A 15,800-nucleotide genomic window follows, 5' to 3' on the forward strand; every position below is an offset into this window, starting at 1 on the left:
ACGTATGTACGTCGTCCGCCATGGGGTCGCACCTGACCCCTGAGGCGTTCCATATTTATATTTAATGCTTGGCAAAGTGTCGTTATCATTAAGTATCATCAGACTCTCTCGCAGCGAGCTGGAAGAGAATCCGGATAGCACAGTTAGAGTGCATAAAAATGCGTTGAGATATATATGATGTGGGATCGCGAACAGTTATGCGTCTATTAAATGTACTCGAATATTCCGTGAGATATGATCATACGAGCGATCATAAATATGTGCGTGTATATGCACAAGATTTTTATACGATTTGAAAAGAAATTATGGATCTCAAACTCTTAATTTTACGATTAAATCGAATTGTCCGAGATGTATATGAATCTGTCGTAAAGACTCCCTTACACTCGGGAGCAGAACAATGAGGGTTTTGAGGTGACTCGATCCAATGCGTTTTTAATAGCGAGTGCGAATACATTTCGCGCCGTCAATTCAGACGAAAGAGCTCTCTCGCGAGATAAGAGGGTATAGAAAGGATCTGTTGTAACCGGTACATAATAAGAGGACTCCACTCTCTTGTCTTCTTCTGAGCTCTCTCCTTCTCCCTCTCGTCTGTGTATCTTCTTGACTACTTAGATGGCGAGCAGCGGGTCAGCAGCGGTCATCCGAGGAAGGGTATAACGGAATGTATGGGTGCAACGTCAGCGTGATGTGGATTAAATCGATCGCGTCGATTAATCCGTTTTGGAAAATGGAGGTGTTCCGATTTAGCGCAAAGAAAATTTAAGGGCGATTATCACGCGATATCGCGCGTTCAATGCCCGCTAGACACAACATGCGCGCGCGGGACATTCCCGTGCAGCGAAGTGAATCGTGGGTTCAGAGAGATTCCGTGTCCCTTATCGGAAACAAGCGTTTCTTTCGTCCGGGAATTATTCTCATTACCGCATCTAACGGCGCGCAGACTCGCCTCATAATATAGGAAGTGGTAATGAACTCGATCCCGCGATTGGGAGGATATAATTTTTTTTTATCGATTGTCCTCGAAAGGAAGGGAGGGGACCGCACGCTAAGAAACACGCGGCGCGTATTACGCCAGAAACCGGTCGGCCAGGTTTCCACGGCGTTACCTTCTCGGTCGCCGTGACATTGGCATTAACGGTTGCGCCGATGCAAACAAAGCTCGTCATTTTTTTTATCACGTAATCTGAATTTGCGTAAGTTTTGAGCGAGATGAATCGCCAACGGGGAGGAAAATCTCGTCGCGCGATGATTTTCTTCCCTCATCTCGCGCAATGGGAGATGAAATTATTTCATCTTTTTCGTCAGCACATAGGCGGATAAGCTGGCCCGGGAAGCGCGCGGCGAAGGAAAACACGACCTTGGAAAGTGCGTAATGCAGAATTTCGTGCACGCAATACACCGGGGACCGGCTGCGGTGCCAGGTGTTCATCGGACCGTGTGCGGTTGATGGTAATGAACTTTCGCGAGGCAAGGCCGCCGGGGATGATTTCATAACGCGAGCGCAAGCGCTTCTCCTGCAGTGTAATAGCATCGTTCGCGCGCGCATTCGCGCTCAGACGCGGAGAAAGGGACGCGGGTTCAGGTCGAGACACATCGCGAGAGAGGAACCGAGAGGGTCGCTCTCCGAAGAACGAGACAATTGTGAGAGAGGAAAATGGAGAGGGGCAAGAGGGGAGACGATACGGGAGAGGAAACGGGAGGACTCGGCGAGTACGTCGACTTACATAATGATTCTCCCCGCGATTCCTCGAGATATATATAAAATATGTTTGTGCTGTGTGTATACGCGCGATTCTCTGTCCTCGATTACGAGTGAGGCGGCCGAGAGGAACATATAAATCTCGCGCGCGGATATTATATTCGAGGGAAGATGCGTTTATTGTTGATACCGATAAACTCCTACGTCGTTCTTTTTCTTTGCGATCAAGATTGATTTAGGGTCCGCATTCCCTTCTGGAAGTACATCTCCAGAAAGAGAAAGAGAGAGAGGGAAAGAGAGAGATTCTGGTAGAGCGTACCTTGGTCGATATACGCGGCTTTGTACGATGCATTTTATTCAAAACTGTATTTTTATCCGAAGCGCAGAACATTATCTCGGTAGGCGAGATTTATCGAACGACTCTCGCTGCTTTTCTAGGAAAAAAACACGCCATCCGTACGTTTCGATCACGACAGAATAAGAAACAAGTGTCGGAAAGTACGTGGGACCGATAATGTACGTCGTTCGTATCGAGATCGCGCTTCATTACGATGCAATTCTCCGTTACTACAGTCGAAATGCGTCACAACTTTTTGCCAGCATCTTTCCGGTCGTACGCACTCAATGATCATCCCGTTAGTTCACCGACGGTAATTTATCGTTCGCTGCTGAAGCAAAAAAAAAGCGAAGGAAATGCTCGCTTGTGCGGCAAAAAGCAGTCACTCGGTTTTTGGTGCGTATCATCGTAAGACTCGACGAATGGACCGTTCGAAAGATGCGACAAGTTTACGTTATCTCTAAGAAACAGTCGAATCAACGAAGATTACTCTCGTAGAAAGTATCCTTTTTTCCCTTCTTTTCAATTTCTCGTCACGGTATTGAACAAATCTCGGATAAGTAGCTTTTATCGATCAATATTAGCCTTGATCATTTCATTATGAGTTCAATTATGAGCGCCGCCCATATCGCTATTTGTCTGTTGTTGAATAATCGTATTGTGCAAGAGTGTCGTCGTAGTTAGCGCACGCCCAATGAAGAACACGTACGGAGATTACACGACACCTTGACCGTGGTCTCTTCGAAGGAAGGTGCAACGTAATAATTTAGTCCGACCATTATGCGAGACAAGAATCGTCTCGGTAGGACACAGTGCACGCGTACGTGATGGCTCTGTATAACGTGGAGGCACGCGGCTTGGGCCCCGATTCGCTCGTGGGATTGACAAGAGGCCTTCCATTCACCTGAAGCCTGGGTCGTCGTGATTCCTGGTACAAATCGATTCATTGGAAATTGCCTGCGTCGCGGAATGTCTTGAATTTTCGCTTCCATAATAAGATCTATGGAACTCAATAGCAATTTTTTTTTTCTGCAGAAATATATATGTATTTAATAAAATGATATAATTTTCTTGCATGTCGGATAACTTAATTATTATTTACGAAAATTTGAATGATTCTCTTTGATCCGTATTCTATATATATATATATATTGCACGGATGTTGCATTGAATTTTTCCATAATGCGATAAACGACTGAATGTAACTTTGAGAAAGCGAGAACGAGAATAGAGTCAAATAGAAAAGGCTCCTTGTGCGATTTCTAGAACATTTCGGTGATTGTACCTCTGGAGAGTATCCTGTCACGTTTCAGGAACAATCGAACTCAGGGTCCTGCGCGCGACATTTCAATTCCGAAAGAAATTGCGAAAGAGTGTCGTGTAAGAAGAAAATGGAATGGGAGATACGTATTGTTTGGTGATACGCGTCGGATTACACGCGGAGAGTCGAAGTGAATTCAGTATTCTATGCGCACTCTCGCTATACAACTCGTTCGACTAGGGCGAGGGTGTTAATGAGAATTCACCCACGTGTGTTCGCACCATATGACGCTTCCACTCGTCCAGCATCAAGCTCCGATACACCCTCGAGAGAGAAAGAGAGGAGAAAGAGAGAGAGAGAGAGAGAGAGAATTTGAATGCGTCCTGCTAGTAATTACTATGATAAACTGCACAAGGGGAGACGCATTGGCGTCATCTCCTTTCTGCAAATTTTAGCGAGCTTATTCGGCATAATCCCGTTTTACGCTTTTCATTAACTTTAATTTCGTGTATCATGCACGAGCATCTATCTATCACAAGGCGATCAATCTTGTAGCATTAATAATAGTCGTGTGTTTCTTTGATTGCAGCGCCGGTGTATGATCAGGATAGCACACAGGTTGCAGAGTACGATGGAGGTACGTATATTATTCCGGCATTAACTGCATCTAATCAATCGACATGTGCGTTAATATTAATCGTGTCGCGATTCAAAAAGATGTACGTATCGTACTTTAATTAGAAGAATCAAATATTATGAATGATTTCTACGTGATATATTGCAAAGTTAAAACTTGCTAAACTCGTTGCATTCCGCGATACTGCGAAAATAACAATCGCATTACATAATTGCGCTATGTTTCAGATTTTTGACATATTCATTAACGTTTAATTATGTTCCTCTAGCTGCTGGATGTTACTTCAACTTTCAACGTTATCAAGAAGGGGATAGGATCGTTACGAGTGAACCGTGTCTAAATTGCACGTGCCACAATCGAATGTTAATGTGTTACCTGAAGGTATGTCCATTCACGAAAGCAATCGGTCAGGATTGCACGGTAGAGAAGCGTCCGGATCAATGCTGCCCCGTGATCACTTGTTTGGAAGTACCCGTCCAACTCTTAACATCGACAACGAGTGCACCGGCGGATTCTACAGCAGTTGGTTTTCATGATAATTATGGTTGTCACGTTGACGAGAAATTTTATCCAGACGGCGCCATGCTGCCGGTGGAGCATCACAATCCTTGCGAGCTTTGCTACTGCATTCGAAACAGAACCACATGCGTCATGCAAGAATGTACTCTACAAGTGGCAGGATGTAAACCGGTCTACCAACCGGGCGTGTGTTGTCCGATCAAATACAATTGCGGTAAGTAATTGCGTTGTCTCTTTCTCGCGATATTTCACTCTCTGTTCGTGCGCTTGCAATTACTGATTATTTGTGCAGAATATGACGAGGAACTTAGCACCACGGTTGGTCCAACTCCTGGGCTCATTACCACAACTCCACCTCCCGGCGCGTCATCTCAATGTTATCACGAAGATAAAGTCTACGAAGATGGCGATCTGATTTATTCAGATCAGCCTTGCGAGCATTGTTACTGTTTCCGAGGTGAAATTGCTTGCGCGGTACAAAATTGCGGAACACCAATGCAAGCACACGGAAAAAATTGCACGGCCTTACCACCACCAGAAGGAGAATGTTGTCCGACCACATACGAGTGCGGTAAGTAATTTCATGTAATAACTGACGATATGATTGCGATATATTATAAAACAACGATTTAATTGAGGTGCAATGAATATTACGCATTAAAACACGTTTACGATCTATACTTATTACAGAAAAAGAACAAGAAATCACGTTACCAGAAGAAGCTGAAGAACAACTTCCGGGGCAAGTACCACACGAACTATTGACGACAGAGTCTCCTATGCTAATCGATGAAGAGGATCAGCAAGTAAAGAAACATCCTGAGGAGGAAACTTTCCCAGGCGCCGAAAATGTTATATCGCACGAAGGAGAAGAAGAAGAGAATATTCAAGGAACTATTGAACATGTTACTCAGGAACACATTTCTTCTACCGAGAAATTTGAAGAACAACCCGCAACATCACCAACAGAAGAGAAGGCTGTATCTGAGACGGAAACTATCGCTATTGAAAAGGAGTCCAGTCCTTCTCCCACTGAGATGATATCGGAAGAGGCAATAACTACGAAAGTGCCCTCTGATGCAGAAGCAACGAAGATGGAAGCGCCTACGACAGTACAAAAAATTGAAGAAAGTATAACTACCGAAGCACCTGCCGTTGAATTACCGGAAGCTTCGTCTATTTCGGAAGGCTTAGGATCGGAAGAGGAAACGGTAACTACAGAACATATACCTGAAGAACACGTAAGCACAGAAGAGAGTGTCGTTGAAAAAGAACAATCGATTGAACCTGCCATTAGCGAAGAAACGCAGACCGAAAGTGTAAAACCAGAGGAGACTACTAGTCCACACAAGGAACTTCCAGCAGAGGTGACTGAGGCAGAAAAAACAACGGAAAAAGGACAAGTTAGCGTGACGGAAGCGCCAGAAAGACCAGAAATTTCGACCGAAATTGTTGAGAAAGTAACATTACCGGTTGTAGAAGTTGAACAGCCTGATATAAGTACTGTTCCTGAATCTATCACCGAGAAAACGAAGGAAAGTGAAGATGAAGTAGAGACTACATCAAGTGAAATTTTGGCGACTGAGACGGAAGCACCGAAAGTAATTACAAGTATACCCCATGAGGAGTCCAGTACTGAAGAAATTACTACTGAAAAAGAAATATCTCATCTAACAGAAATCGCTGTTACGGAAGAAATTCAATCGACTGAAGTGAGTTTGCCTACAAAACATCCTGCAGAAAAAGAACAAAAACCAATGGTAAGCGAGGGTGAAGAGGAACATTGGCCAGAAGAGCCAACGTCCGAACATGCAATAATCGAAAAAGAGCAAGCCACTGTTGGCGCTAAAAAAGAAGATTCTGGTCTGACTGAAGGTCCAACAATGGGCGAAGAACATATCACTACAGAGGGGCAACAGGTAGAGGAATCAACTCCGGAAATTCCAGCTCAAGGTCCAAGCAGCATACCAATTCCTGAGCGAAGTCCGGAACAAAAAGCGGAAGATAAGAACGTGTATCATGTGACAGAGGATTCTCACGATATTACACATCCAGAAATCATTAGTCCCGACAATCTCATAACTGAACATCCGCAGGAAGTTCCTACAACATATATTCCGCAGGAACAAGAAACTACGTTAGCCTTGTCAGAAGAAACTTCGAAACCGAGTGCGGAAGAAACTGAAGTAGCAGAAGAAGAAAGTCCAAAACAATATCCGAAAGAAGTTACAGAAATAAATCTACCAAGCCAGCATAAACCAGACATCACTACAAGTTCCAAAGAAACAAAAGCGGAAAGTACTTCAGCTGTTACCGAAATTCAAACTAGCACGGAACCTTCTGTAACTACTCACATACCAGAAGAAAAAGCATCTGAGGAAACCGAGAAACCTAGTGTGCTGAAAGAGATCGAAACAGAAATTCAGTCAACAGAAGAAACTTTCACGGAAGAATTGCCTACAAAGGAACTTGGTATCGAAGAATCTGGTTCTTTTGAACAAATCAGTGGCGAAAAAGAAGTTCAACCAAAGAAAGAACAATCAAATGAAGAGGAAATAGAAACACAACCTCCGATTATAACGGAACCAGAAATTTCTACCTCTATCCCAGTTGAGAACGAATATTCAATGCCTCCAGAAATTTCTACCTCTATCCCAGTCGAACACGAACATTCAGTGCCTCCAAGTCTCGAAGATGAACAAACAACAAAAGGTGAACATATTACCATAATTCCCGAACAATCGACCGTGCCACAAATCGGAGAGGTAGAAACTGAAATTACTCTTGCTGAAAAGGAAAAGTCAATCGAGGAACATGTTACAGAACAACCTGCTATTTTACCAGATATAACCGAAGAAGAAAATGAAACACAAACCGAAAAATCTATCTCGAAAGAGGTAGAAACTACGGTAGCAATAAAGATGACAGAAGAAGCCGAAGAGAAGCCTACGACACAAACATCCGTTGAAAAAGAAAAAACTGAGCAACCTGAGCAATATTCAACGGACAAGATTTCAGAAGAAGCTGCTACTATAGAAAGCCATGGTGTGCAACAAACCGAGGCACCTGTGATTGAGAAAAAGCCTGAGGCAGTAGAAGGTACGGAAGGCGTGTCAACGGAAAATATAGAACTCCAAACTGAAGTAATAATAACAGAAAAAGAACCAAGTGAAGAAGAGAAACCATCTGAAGAAACTATAAGAGTGACACCAACAGAAGTTACAACAGAAACTATCGAACAGACGGAATTACCACACCCCATCGAAACAAGTGAAGCAGAGAAAGAAAGTGAAGAAAAAATTTCTGTGTCTACGGAGGAAGTGCAAACAGAAATTCCTGTAGTTGAAATTAAATCTACAGAATCACCGGCCGTGGAGGAAACAGAGAAAATACAGACTGAACCTTCCGTTACCGAAGAATATATACCAAGCCAACCTTCGATTCCTTCGGACCGCAAGGAGGATCAAGAATCTGTTGAACTAAAACCAAGCGAGGAAAAGCTGGAAGGCGAAGAACAAATAACTCAGGAACCATCTCTCGAAGAGAAGAAAGAAACTGAAACATATGAAGAACCACAGAAAACGACAATTCCTTCTGAAGAAGCTGTTACCGAATCTGTTTTGCCGGAAGAAAAACTGACTAAGGTTACTGACACAACGACACTTGTTGAAACAGGTGAAGCCGTTACGCAACCAGCTGTGCAAGAACAGCCAGAAGTAGCGAGCGAACAACCAGAAAATGTTACAACAGAAATATCAAAACAAGAAGAACAGACTCAGGGACCAATCACCGAAGAACAGCCTGAAATACATGTAAGAAAAGAGACTGAAGCACCCATTTCTGTAATTCATGAGGGCACTTCTGTTACTCCTACCAGCGCAGGCGAAGAAGATGTCAGTAAGTCAATCGAAACTGCAAGTGAAGATAGTACGACTCTTGGATTTATTGAAAAATCGACAAAGTATGAAGGTGAAGTTCCGATCGAAACAGAAAATATACCTTCTACAGAACCTGTATTTTCAGAATCAGAAACTGTGTCTTCAGAAGAGATACAACCGGAAATTGTACCTTCTACAGAATCTGCATCTTCAGTATCAGAATCTATATCTATGGAAGAAAGACAACCGGAAATTATACCTTCTACAGAATCTTCAAAATCAGAATCCGTGTCTTCAGAAGAAAGTCAACCGGAGACACATGAGCAGACCACACAATCATTGATAACGGAAGAAGAATCAAGTCAAAAAGGAGGTGAAGAGTTCACTGAAATATCCACGAAAGAAAGTGCAATTCTAGAAACGCCTAAAGTACCTGTGCTTACCGAGGTGCAACCACAGAAACCTGAAGAGAAAGAAGTTGTAAGCACAGAGCCGCCGATTCACGAAAAACAAGAGGAATCTACGACAGTTGCTTTAAAAGAAACTCCTGAGATACAAATTACTACTGAAGTACCATTGGAAAAAATACCTCAATATTCAACTGAAACGAGTATTTCTGAAGAAACTCCTATAGAGAAAGAAAGTACATCAGAGAGTGCATCTCGTCCATCAGGTATTCCAGGAGAAGGTAACTGCCTTATCGAAGGACAATCCTACAGCAATAATTCGGCTGTTCCGCCAGCAAACGCATGTCAGACGAGTTGTCGTTGTATTAGCAGTATCGTTCAATGTGAACTCGTGCAATGTCCTGCCCCGCCGGCTCATTTATCAAACTGCATGCCGGTTTATACGAGCGGAGAGTCGTGTTGTCCAATGTATGCATGTGATTCGACACCGACTGCCGAATTGGAATCTGACAGTCATGTAATCGAGCCACATATTCCGGAGGTAGAGGAAGATCAAAAAACGTCTTTGCCAGCAGAGATATCAACAGAACAACCAGCCATAGAGGTTACTGAAGCAGCGAAAGAATATAGTACATTAGCTGGTGAAACCAGTATGCCGGAGACACATCCTGCGGAAGTTACTATTCCCTCTGTTTCTCCGTCGGAAGAAGAGCTAGAATTGATAACTGAGAAACAGCAGACTACTCTAAAATCTGTCGAACCAGTTTACGAACAGCCAACTACAATTGCGCAATCTATTGAGCAGCAGCCTGAGGAACATACTATTAGTTCTGTGCCTGAGATAGCACAGGAGTCTGCCAGTCAAGTATCCGAAGAAGAACATTATACTATGTTACCAGGAGAAATTACCGAAGGCAAAATTAGTGAAAAAGAAGAAAGTGTAACAGAATCGGCAATTTCGACTCAGCAACCACAGGAAGAGACTGTCGAAGAACAAACTCCTGTTAGTGGCGAGGAGCAACAAGTAATCACTTCCACACATATATCTGCAGAAGATAAAATTCATGGTGAAGAAGAAGAAATTACGATTCCGACTGTAACAGAAGAGAAAAAGATTTCTGTCCCTGTTGAAGTAGAAGAAATTTCAACATCTACTGAGAAAGAAGAAGAAATTACAACCATTGGAGTTGGAAAAGAAGAAGAGATTACGACTATCAAAGAAAAATCCTCTGAGGAAGAAAGTGTCAAGGAACAATCTACGCTCAAGTCAATTGAAGAAGGTGATAAAGAGCAGTCTGAAGAAGAAAAAATACCAACTTCCGAAAAATCAATTATTGACGAAGAGGAGCCATCAACGAAACCGGAAGTTTCAGAAGAACAAAAGACTGTTGAACCAACTGAATATGAGAGTACATCTATTCCTGAAATTCAGTTCACAACGGAGCATAAATTCGAAAGTGAAACTGGATACGAAAAGGAAAAAGAACATGAAATAGCTACGTCGACTGAAAGTGAACAAGTTACTCAGTCTGAGGAACCAGAAAGTCAAACAAAATTACCTGATATTGTAGAAACACACGAACCAATCGCACCTGTTGCTGAATCGACGACTTTGATACACGATCATACGATGAACGAGGAAGTCTCATTAGAAGAACATGCAACTATAAAATCTATAGAAGTTTCTACGGAAGAAAGTAAAGAAGAAATAAAACCGGAATTTTTAACTAAAGTTCCTGAAATAGAACATGTTACGCTCCCTATCGCGTCTGTTGAAACAGAGATAACAACTGAACAGGAATTAGAAAAATCTAACGAAGAAACCGCTAAACCAGTAGAGGAATTTACTACTGAAATTTCTCATGAAGAAACATTGCCGGAAACAACGGAAAGCACAACAGGAAAAGAATCTATAGAACATGCTGAAGAACATACGGAACCATCGGAAAAAGAAAAAGAATCATCTGTCACAATATTGCCTGAAGAAAAACCATCTGTAACTGAATCTCCGATTAGTACAGAACAACCTATTAGAGTTGAAACTTCCAAAGAAGAAGCGGAACATGAAAAGCCTACTGAACCTAGTATTGTTCATGAACCCGAAAGTACACAAATTTCGACTGAACAACACCCAGAAGCCGAAATTGAATCTCATACATCTGAATTACCTGTTGAAGAACATACGATAACCGAGGAAATATCAACAACGTCTATATCTACAGAAAAAGAAGCCAGCGAGCAACCCGTTACATCGATAAAGGAAATTCAGACAAGTTTAGACGAAGTAGGAACTAAGCAGCCTATTGTTCCCGAAACGGAATCCGAAACACCAACTGTAGAAGAAGAACACATCACTATTCCCATCGAAGAGCACACTACGAAATCTGAAGAGCATCTTGTCGAAGAACAAACTGTTATTAGTGAAGGAGAAGCAACAGAAAGCGGCATTTCAACAGCAGAAATCACGGAAAGCGTAACGAGCCAAGAAGAGCAAATAGGAACTGAAAAGACTATAGAAAGTGCCAAACCAGAAACGGAATTGCCCAGTTTAACGGAACATACTATTATTCCCGAAATTTACAAAGAAAAAGAGGAGCAGAAACCTGAAGTCGGAATAACGAAAGAAACGGATAAAGAAGAATCGGTCACAGAAAAAGCTATTAAAGAGGAAACTGCAACATCTGCTGATCTTACAGAGAAGTATCCTGCCATAGAAGAACACACCGAGCAAGAAGTTGAAATAAAAACTCATGCACCAATGGAACTCGAAACAACAATTGCTCCGAAAGAGCAGAAACCTGAGAAGGAAACTACAAGCGAACCAGAGCGTCCATTGAGCGAAGAAGCGACGACTAGACCAAGCTTGATACCTGAAGAACATTCAATATCGGCGGAGGCAGACGAAAAAGAAAAAGACACTCATAAACCTGAATATCAGACAACGGTGTCTATCACAGAAGAAGAAACATCGAAACCAGTGACCGAGACCAGTGATGTGGAAAAACTTTCAACCGAAGAAGAATCTGCTACAACTGAAAGTGCAACCGAGAAACCGGAGGAATCCATTACAAAAGTTTCTGTCGAAATAAGCACAACCGAAAAGTTTGCGGAAGTTCCATCTGAAACAGAAAAACCAGCTGTACCAGAACAGGAAACAGAATTGCCCGAACAACAACAAGGTGAAACTACCACGAAATCAATTGAAGATGCTGTAACCGAGGAGAAATTACCAGAGGAAATAATTCCAGTGGAAGTAATTCCAGAAACTGAAGAAAAACCAAGCGAAATTTCTACAGTAAGTGACGAGGAAGCACATTCTACTGAATCGAGTCTTCCAATCGAAACGACTTCTATTCACGAGGAAGAACAGCCATCAATATCGAAACTACAGCCGACTGAAAGACCTCTTCCTCCTGAAGAGGAAACTCTTGTAACTGAAGAGATTCAGCCTAGCAAACCTGAAGAAGGTGAAGTGCAACCAGGTATATCTGAGGAACCTCAACCTACTACAGAACATGCGCTTGAAACATCTGTCCCGATAAAAACAGAAGAGCAACCGGAAACCAATCGACCAGAAGTCTCTTTGGAAGCTGCCGTGCCAACTGAAGAACCAACCACAGTATCTGGCGTGCTAACCGAATTGCCTGAAGAGAAAACTACTATCGGATCAATATCATCAGAAGAAACTGAAACCCAAGGCCCGATAAGACCTGAAGAAGGAGCGCAATCTGCGGAAACGCCGATTGAACACGTCACAAAGACGCAGCCGGTGTCGACGGAATTACCAATCGGAGAAAGTACAGAGGAAATTTCCGATGAAGAAATCGTTCATTCTCAAGAGATTGAAGAAGTTAGTCATCCTCACTTTGATCATTTCCCGGAGGCTACTGTGAAGCCAGAGACTGACTATTCCGCGGAGGGTGGATTGACGTTAGGATCCGACGAGGAACATTTGCGACCGGTTAATCATACTGTAGAATCGGAACGACCGTATCACGAACACCGACCGGCGACTACTTTGGCACCTCATATTCCGGAGTATTCCGATCAATCAGGAGAGGATTATCCTCACTTCCCCCCGCAAAGTGGCAGTTTGAATCCCGACGAGGATTACGATGAAGACGAACAGATCTACGGACCGGGCACCTGCCGATACGGAGGCAAGGTCTACGTCTCGGCGCAACAGATACCCAGAGACGATCCGTGCGACTTCTGCTTTTGCTTTAGGAGTGATATCATCTGTTTGCAACAGAGCTGCCCACCGCCTATTCCGGGCTGTCATGAGGAACCAATCAGCGGTTTCTGCTGTCCTAGATACGAGTGTCCCGTGTCAATGGCCATGTCTCTTAACTTGACTACCACCACCACCACGACTACGACCACGTTACCGCCACATTTTCACGCTCACGCTTATAAGGGAGCTGCGAAACGAAGTGGCTGTCAGATCCGAGGTCAGGCGTATCGAGTAGGAGAAGTCATTAAATCGACGTCTGGACCTTGCCTTCATTGCACGTAAGTTTTTATCAACGAAAGAAAAAATATCTCTTTATTCCTGTAATTAAATTTTTATGTCAATTTGTGCATATTGTCCCTGAAAAGTTTAACACGAACTCTTGTAAAATTTCAGCTGTGGAGGTGATGGCAACATGAAATGCGAACCGCGAATGTGCAGTCCGGAACCGATGCTGAGGCAAATGATCGCCACGGCTGCAGCCAAGAGAAGAAGATGAGCCGCCGAGGTGAATCATCTTTACAAAGAATCATACACGAGAACGACGAAGTTGACAGGATTCAGTGTTGTATAAAAGTGAATTAAAATTATTCCAATCTACCTAAACGTCGTGCGAAACACAGACAATAATGTGCTTCGGCGATCACGAACTGAGTGGCCAAAACGTAAACGTTTATATTAATAATATTATATTATGTTATATATATAAAAAAAGAGAAACAGCGGTGAACGAGAGATGATGGAGATAATATCGGTCGGAGATCCGTAGAGAATTAATTGCGTATCGAGGCGCGTTATCGGTGCTAATACGCGGATACGGAAGAAGGAAACGAAGCAGCGCAGATGTAGAAATTATAAGGGAAAAAAAATGAATAAATTTCGTTCGTGATAATTCCGCGTTTTGTATCACGGGATATTTTGTACGCTCTGAAAATAGGAGAGAAAGAGAGAAAATTACTGAACGTACGAGACTTATGACTGTGCCTTCGTCAAGTGTCGAATATCAACGGCACTGCTTTCGTTTCGGCAACGAGCGCCGTCCGCAGCCACGGTCATCGTCGTCGGTATTTTTAAATAAGCCCGGAGAATCGCGATCGCTCGCGACTTCGTAAGTAATGGGAGAAAAGAGAGGGAGAGAGAAAGGGAGAGGAAGTGCGATGAATGCGTTTCGTACGACGCATAAAACGGAAAAAAAAATATATAAAGAAAAGGAAATTTATTGCGCCAGTCAGTCGTGCAGTGATACGGAAACAATGAAAGAGAATCGTATGAAGAATACCCCTTGATTCGCAGAGATCGTACTCTCTAGATAGCTTAGAAGTTTTTTAAACATTTTTCTACGCAACTACACGTCCACGGTATTCCTCTTACGATGCAACGTTAAAAATTGGGAAACGAGAGAAAGAAAATTGTAGTGACGTATCACTGTGACAATCTTAAACGACGACTATATGTCATTATTTACTATGCGATCGAGCGCGTTCTGGATCTTTTATTCGGCTGCTACTGCGTGTCCTAATGATCGGGTCACATTATTCAAGTTTGCTGACATTCACGCGCACTCGAACACGATCGAGATTAATAAGATCGGCACAGACAGCCGATCGTGCTTCCAGTACTTTTAAGCCGCGAAGATCTTTCTGAGATCCTTCCTCTCGAGAGAGGAAGACTTTTCGATCAAGCCATCTCTGTTTTTAACTTTTAAAAAAAAAAAATTACTCCGTCAATCGTATACAGTGCCAACGATCGTGCCTAGTGCGCGCGCGGGTGTGTGTATGTGCGTGTGTGTGCGTGGTGCGTATAATATGTTAAAGGATGAGAGAAAGAGGAAGCCAGACGAAAGATACACGCATCTCAAAGCTCAAACAGCGGCTCGCGCGGAGGACCGACCCGAGAATTTGCTTCTCCGGCGAGCTGGCGTCATTATATATATATATATATATATATATAAATATAAATATAAATATATATACATTTATATATAATTCTTTATATACACTGTACCCTCCTGATGATAATACTTAATAACAATGTTCTATACGTTTGTACGAAAGTATAATTATCTAAGACGAGATGAGATAATCGCCTTGCACAGGTTCTCTAGTCTCAAAGTGTCGCGCTAGAAAAGAGGAAGCAATCACGATCACGATCTTCGGAATCTTTCAGGGGATTATTTCCCACGAGTCAATTATTTATCTTGACAGTAATTATACGCGACTCATTCAAGAGCGACAGATATCGTGCAACGTCACGCTTTGAGACTCTGGAACTCCGCAGGCTCTCTTTAGTATAATAAATAGATCGAATGCTATATATCGCGTCGCACAAAATATACTGCGCATACTGTCTGTATTTATAATAATCGGACGAAGACGCGTCGGAGTTTGGTCTTCCTGATATCGGCGGCCCGTTAGTTCTAGTACTCGTTTATTGATAATTAAGCTCATATCTCTGCCCGAGGGAACAGCTTCTCGCGCATAATTATCACGAAAGCGTTTTCTCTTTTTGTTTACGTAAAAGATCTCTCTCGACTTGAATGACCAACGAATAATCGCGGCGTATTCATAGAGCTTCCACGACAACACTCGCTCGTGATATACAAAGTAGCCATATTATTATTGTTACTGTTTCCAGATATGAACAATACCAATATTTCAAGCATATCAACAATAAATGATTGATACATGTATGTGTGAGACGCTTTTGTTTTATAAAGATGTAATAAAGTTTTACAAGAATTGCAAAAATGATGACAAGTGCATCGGCATTTACATTGAGTAAAATTAGATTCGAAATTTCAGATTTATCTTGTAGATAAAGATAATAAC

General features: G+C 42.6%; 1 protein-coding gene across 1 annotated transcript in view; it reads left to right on the forward strand.

Annotated features, from left to right (window-relative positions):
- LOC126848601 (titin) overlaps positions 1 to 15,661 on the forward strand; it is a 40,070-nt gene extending 24,409 nt beyond the window's left edge. Inside the window, exons 3-7 of the mRNA XM_050589595.1 lie at positions 3,890 to 3,937; positions 4,206 to 4,670; positions 4,749 to 5,027; positions 5,147 to 13,253; positions 13,369 to 15,661. Coding sequence (XP_050445552.1) covers positions 3,890 to 3,937; positions 4,206 to 4,670; positions 4,749 to 5,027; positions 5,147 to 13,253; positions 13,369 to 13,471 — 9,002 coding nt within the window. The 3' untranslated portion in view covers positions 13,472 to 15,661. The remainder of the gene's footprint in view (positions 1 to 3,889; positions 3,938 to 4,205; positions 4,671 to 4,748; positions 5,028 to 5,146; positions 13,254 to 13,368) is intronic.
- The last annotated feature ends 139 nt before the right edge of the window (positions 15,662 to 15,800 follow it).

This window comes from Cataglyphis hispanica, chromosome 4, assembly GCF_021464435.1.
Source record: "Cataglyphis hispanica isolate Lineage 1 chromosome 4, ULB_Chis1_1.0, whole genome shotgun sequence".
Taxonomy (NCBI): Eukaryota; Metazoa; Arthropoda; class Insecta; order Hymenoptera; family Formicidae; genus Cataglyphis; species Cataglyphis hispanica.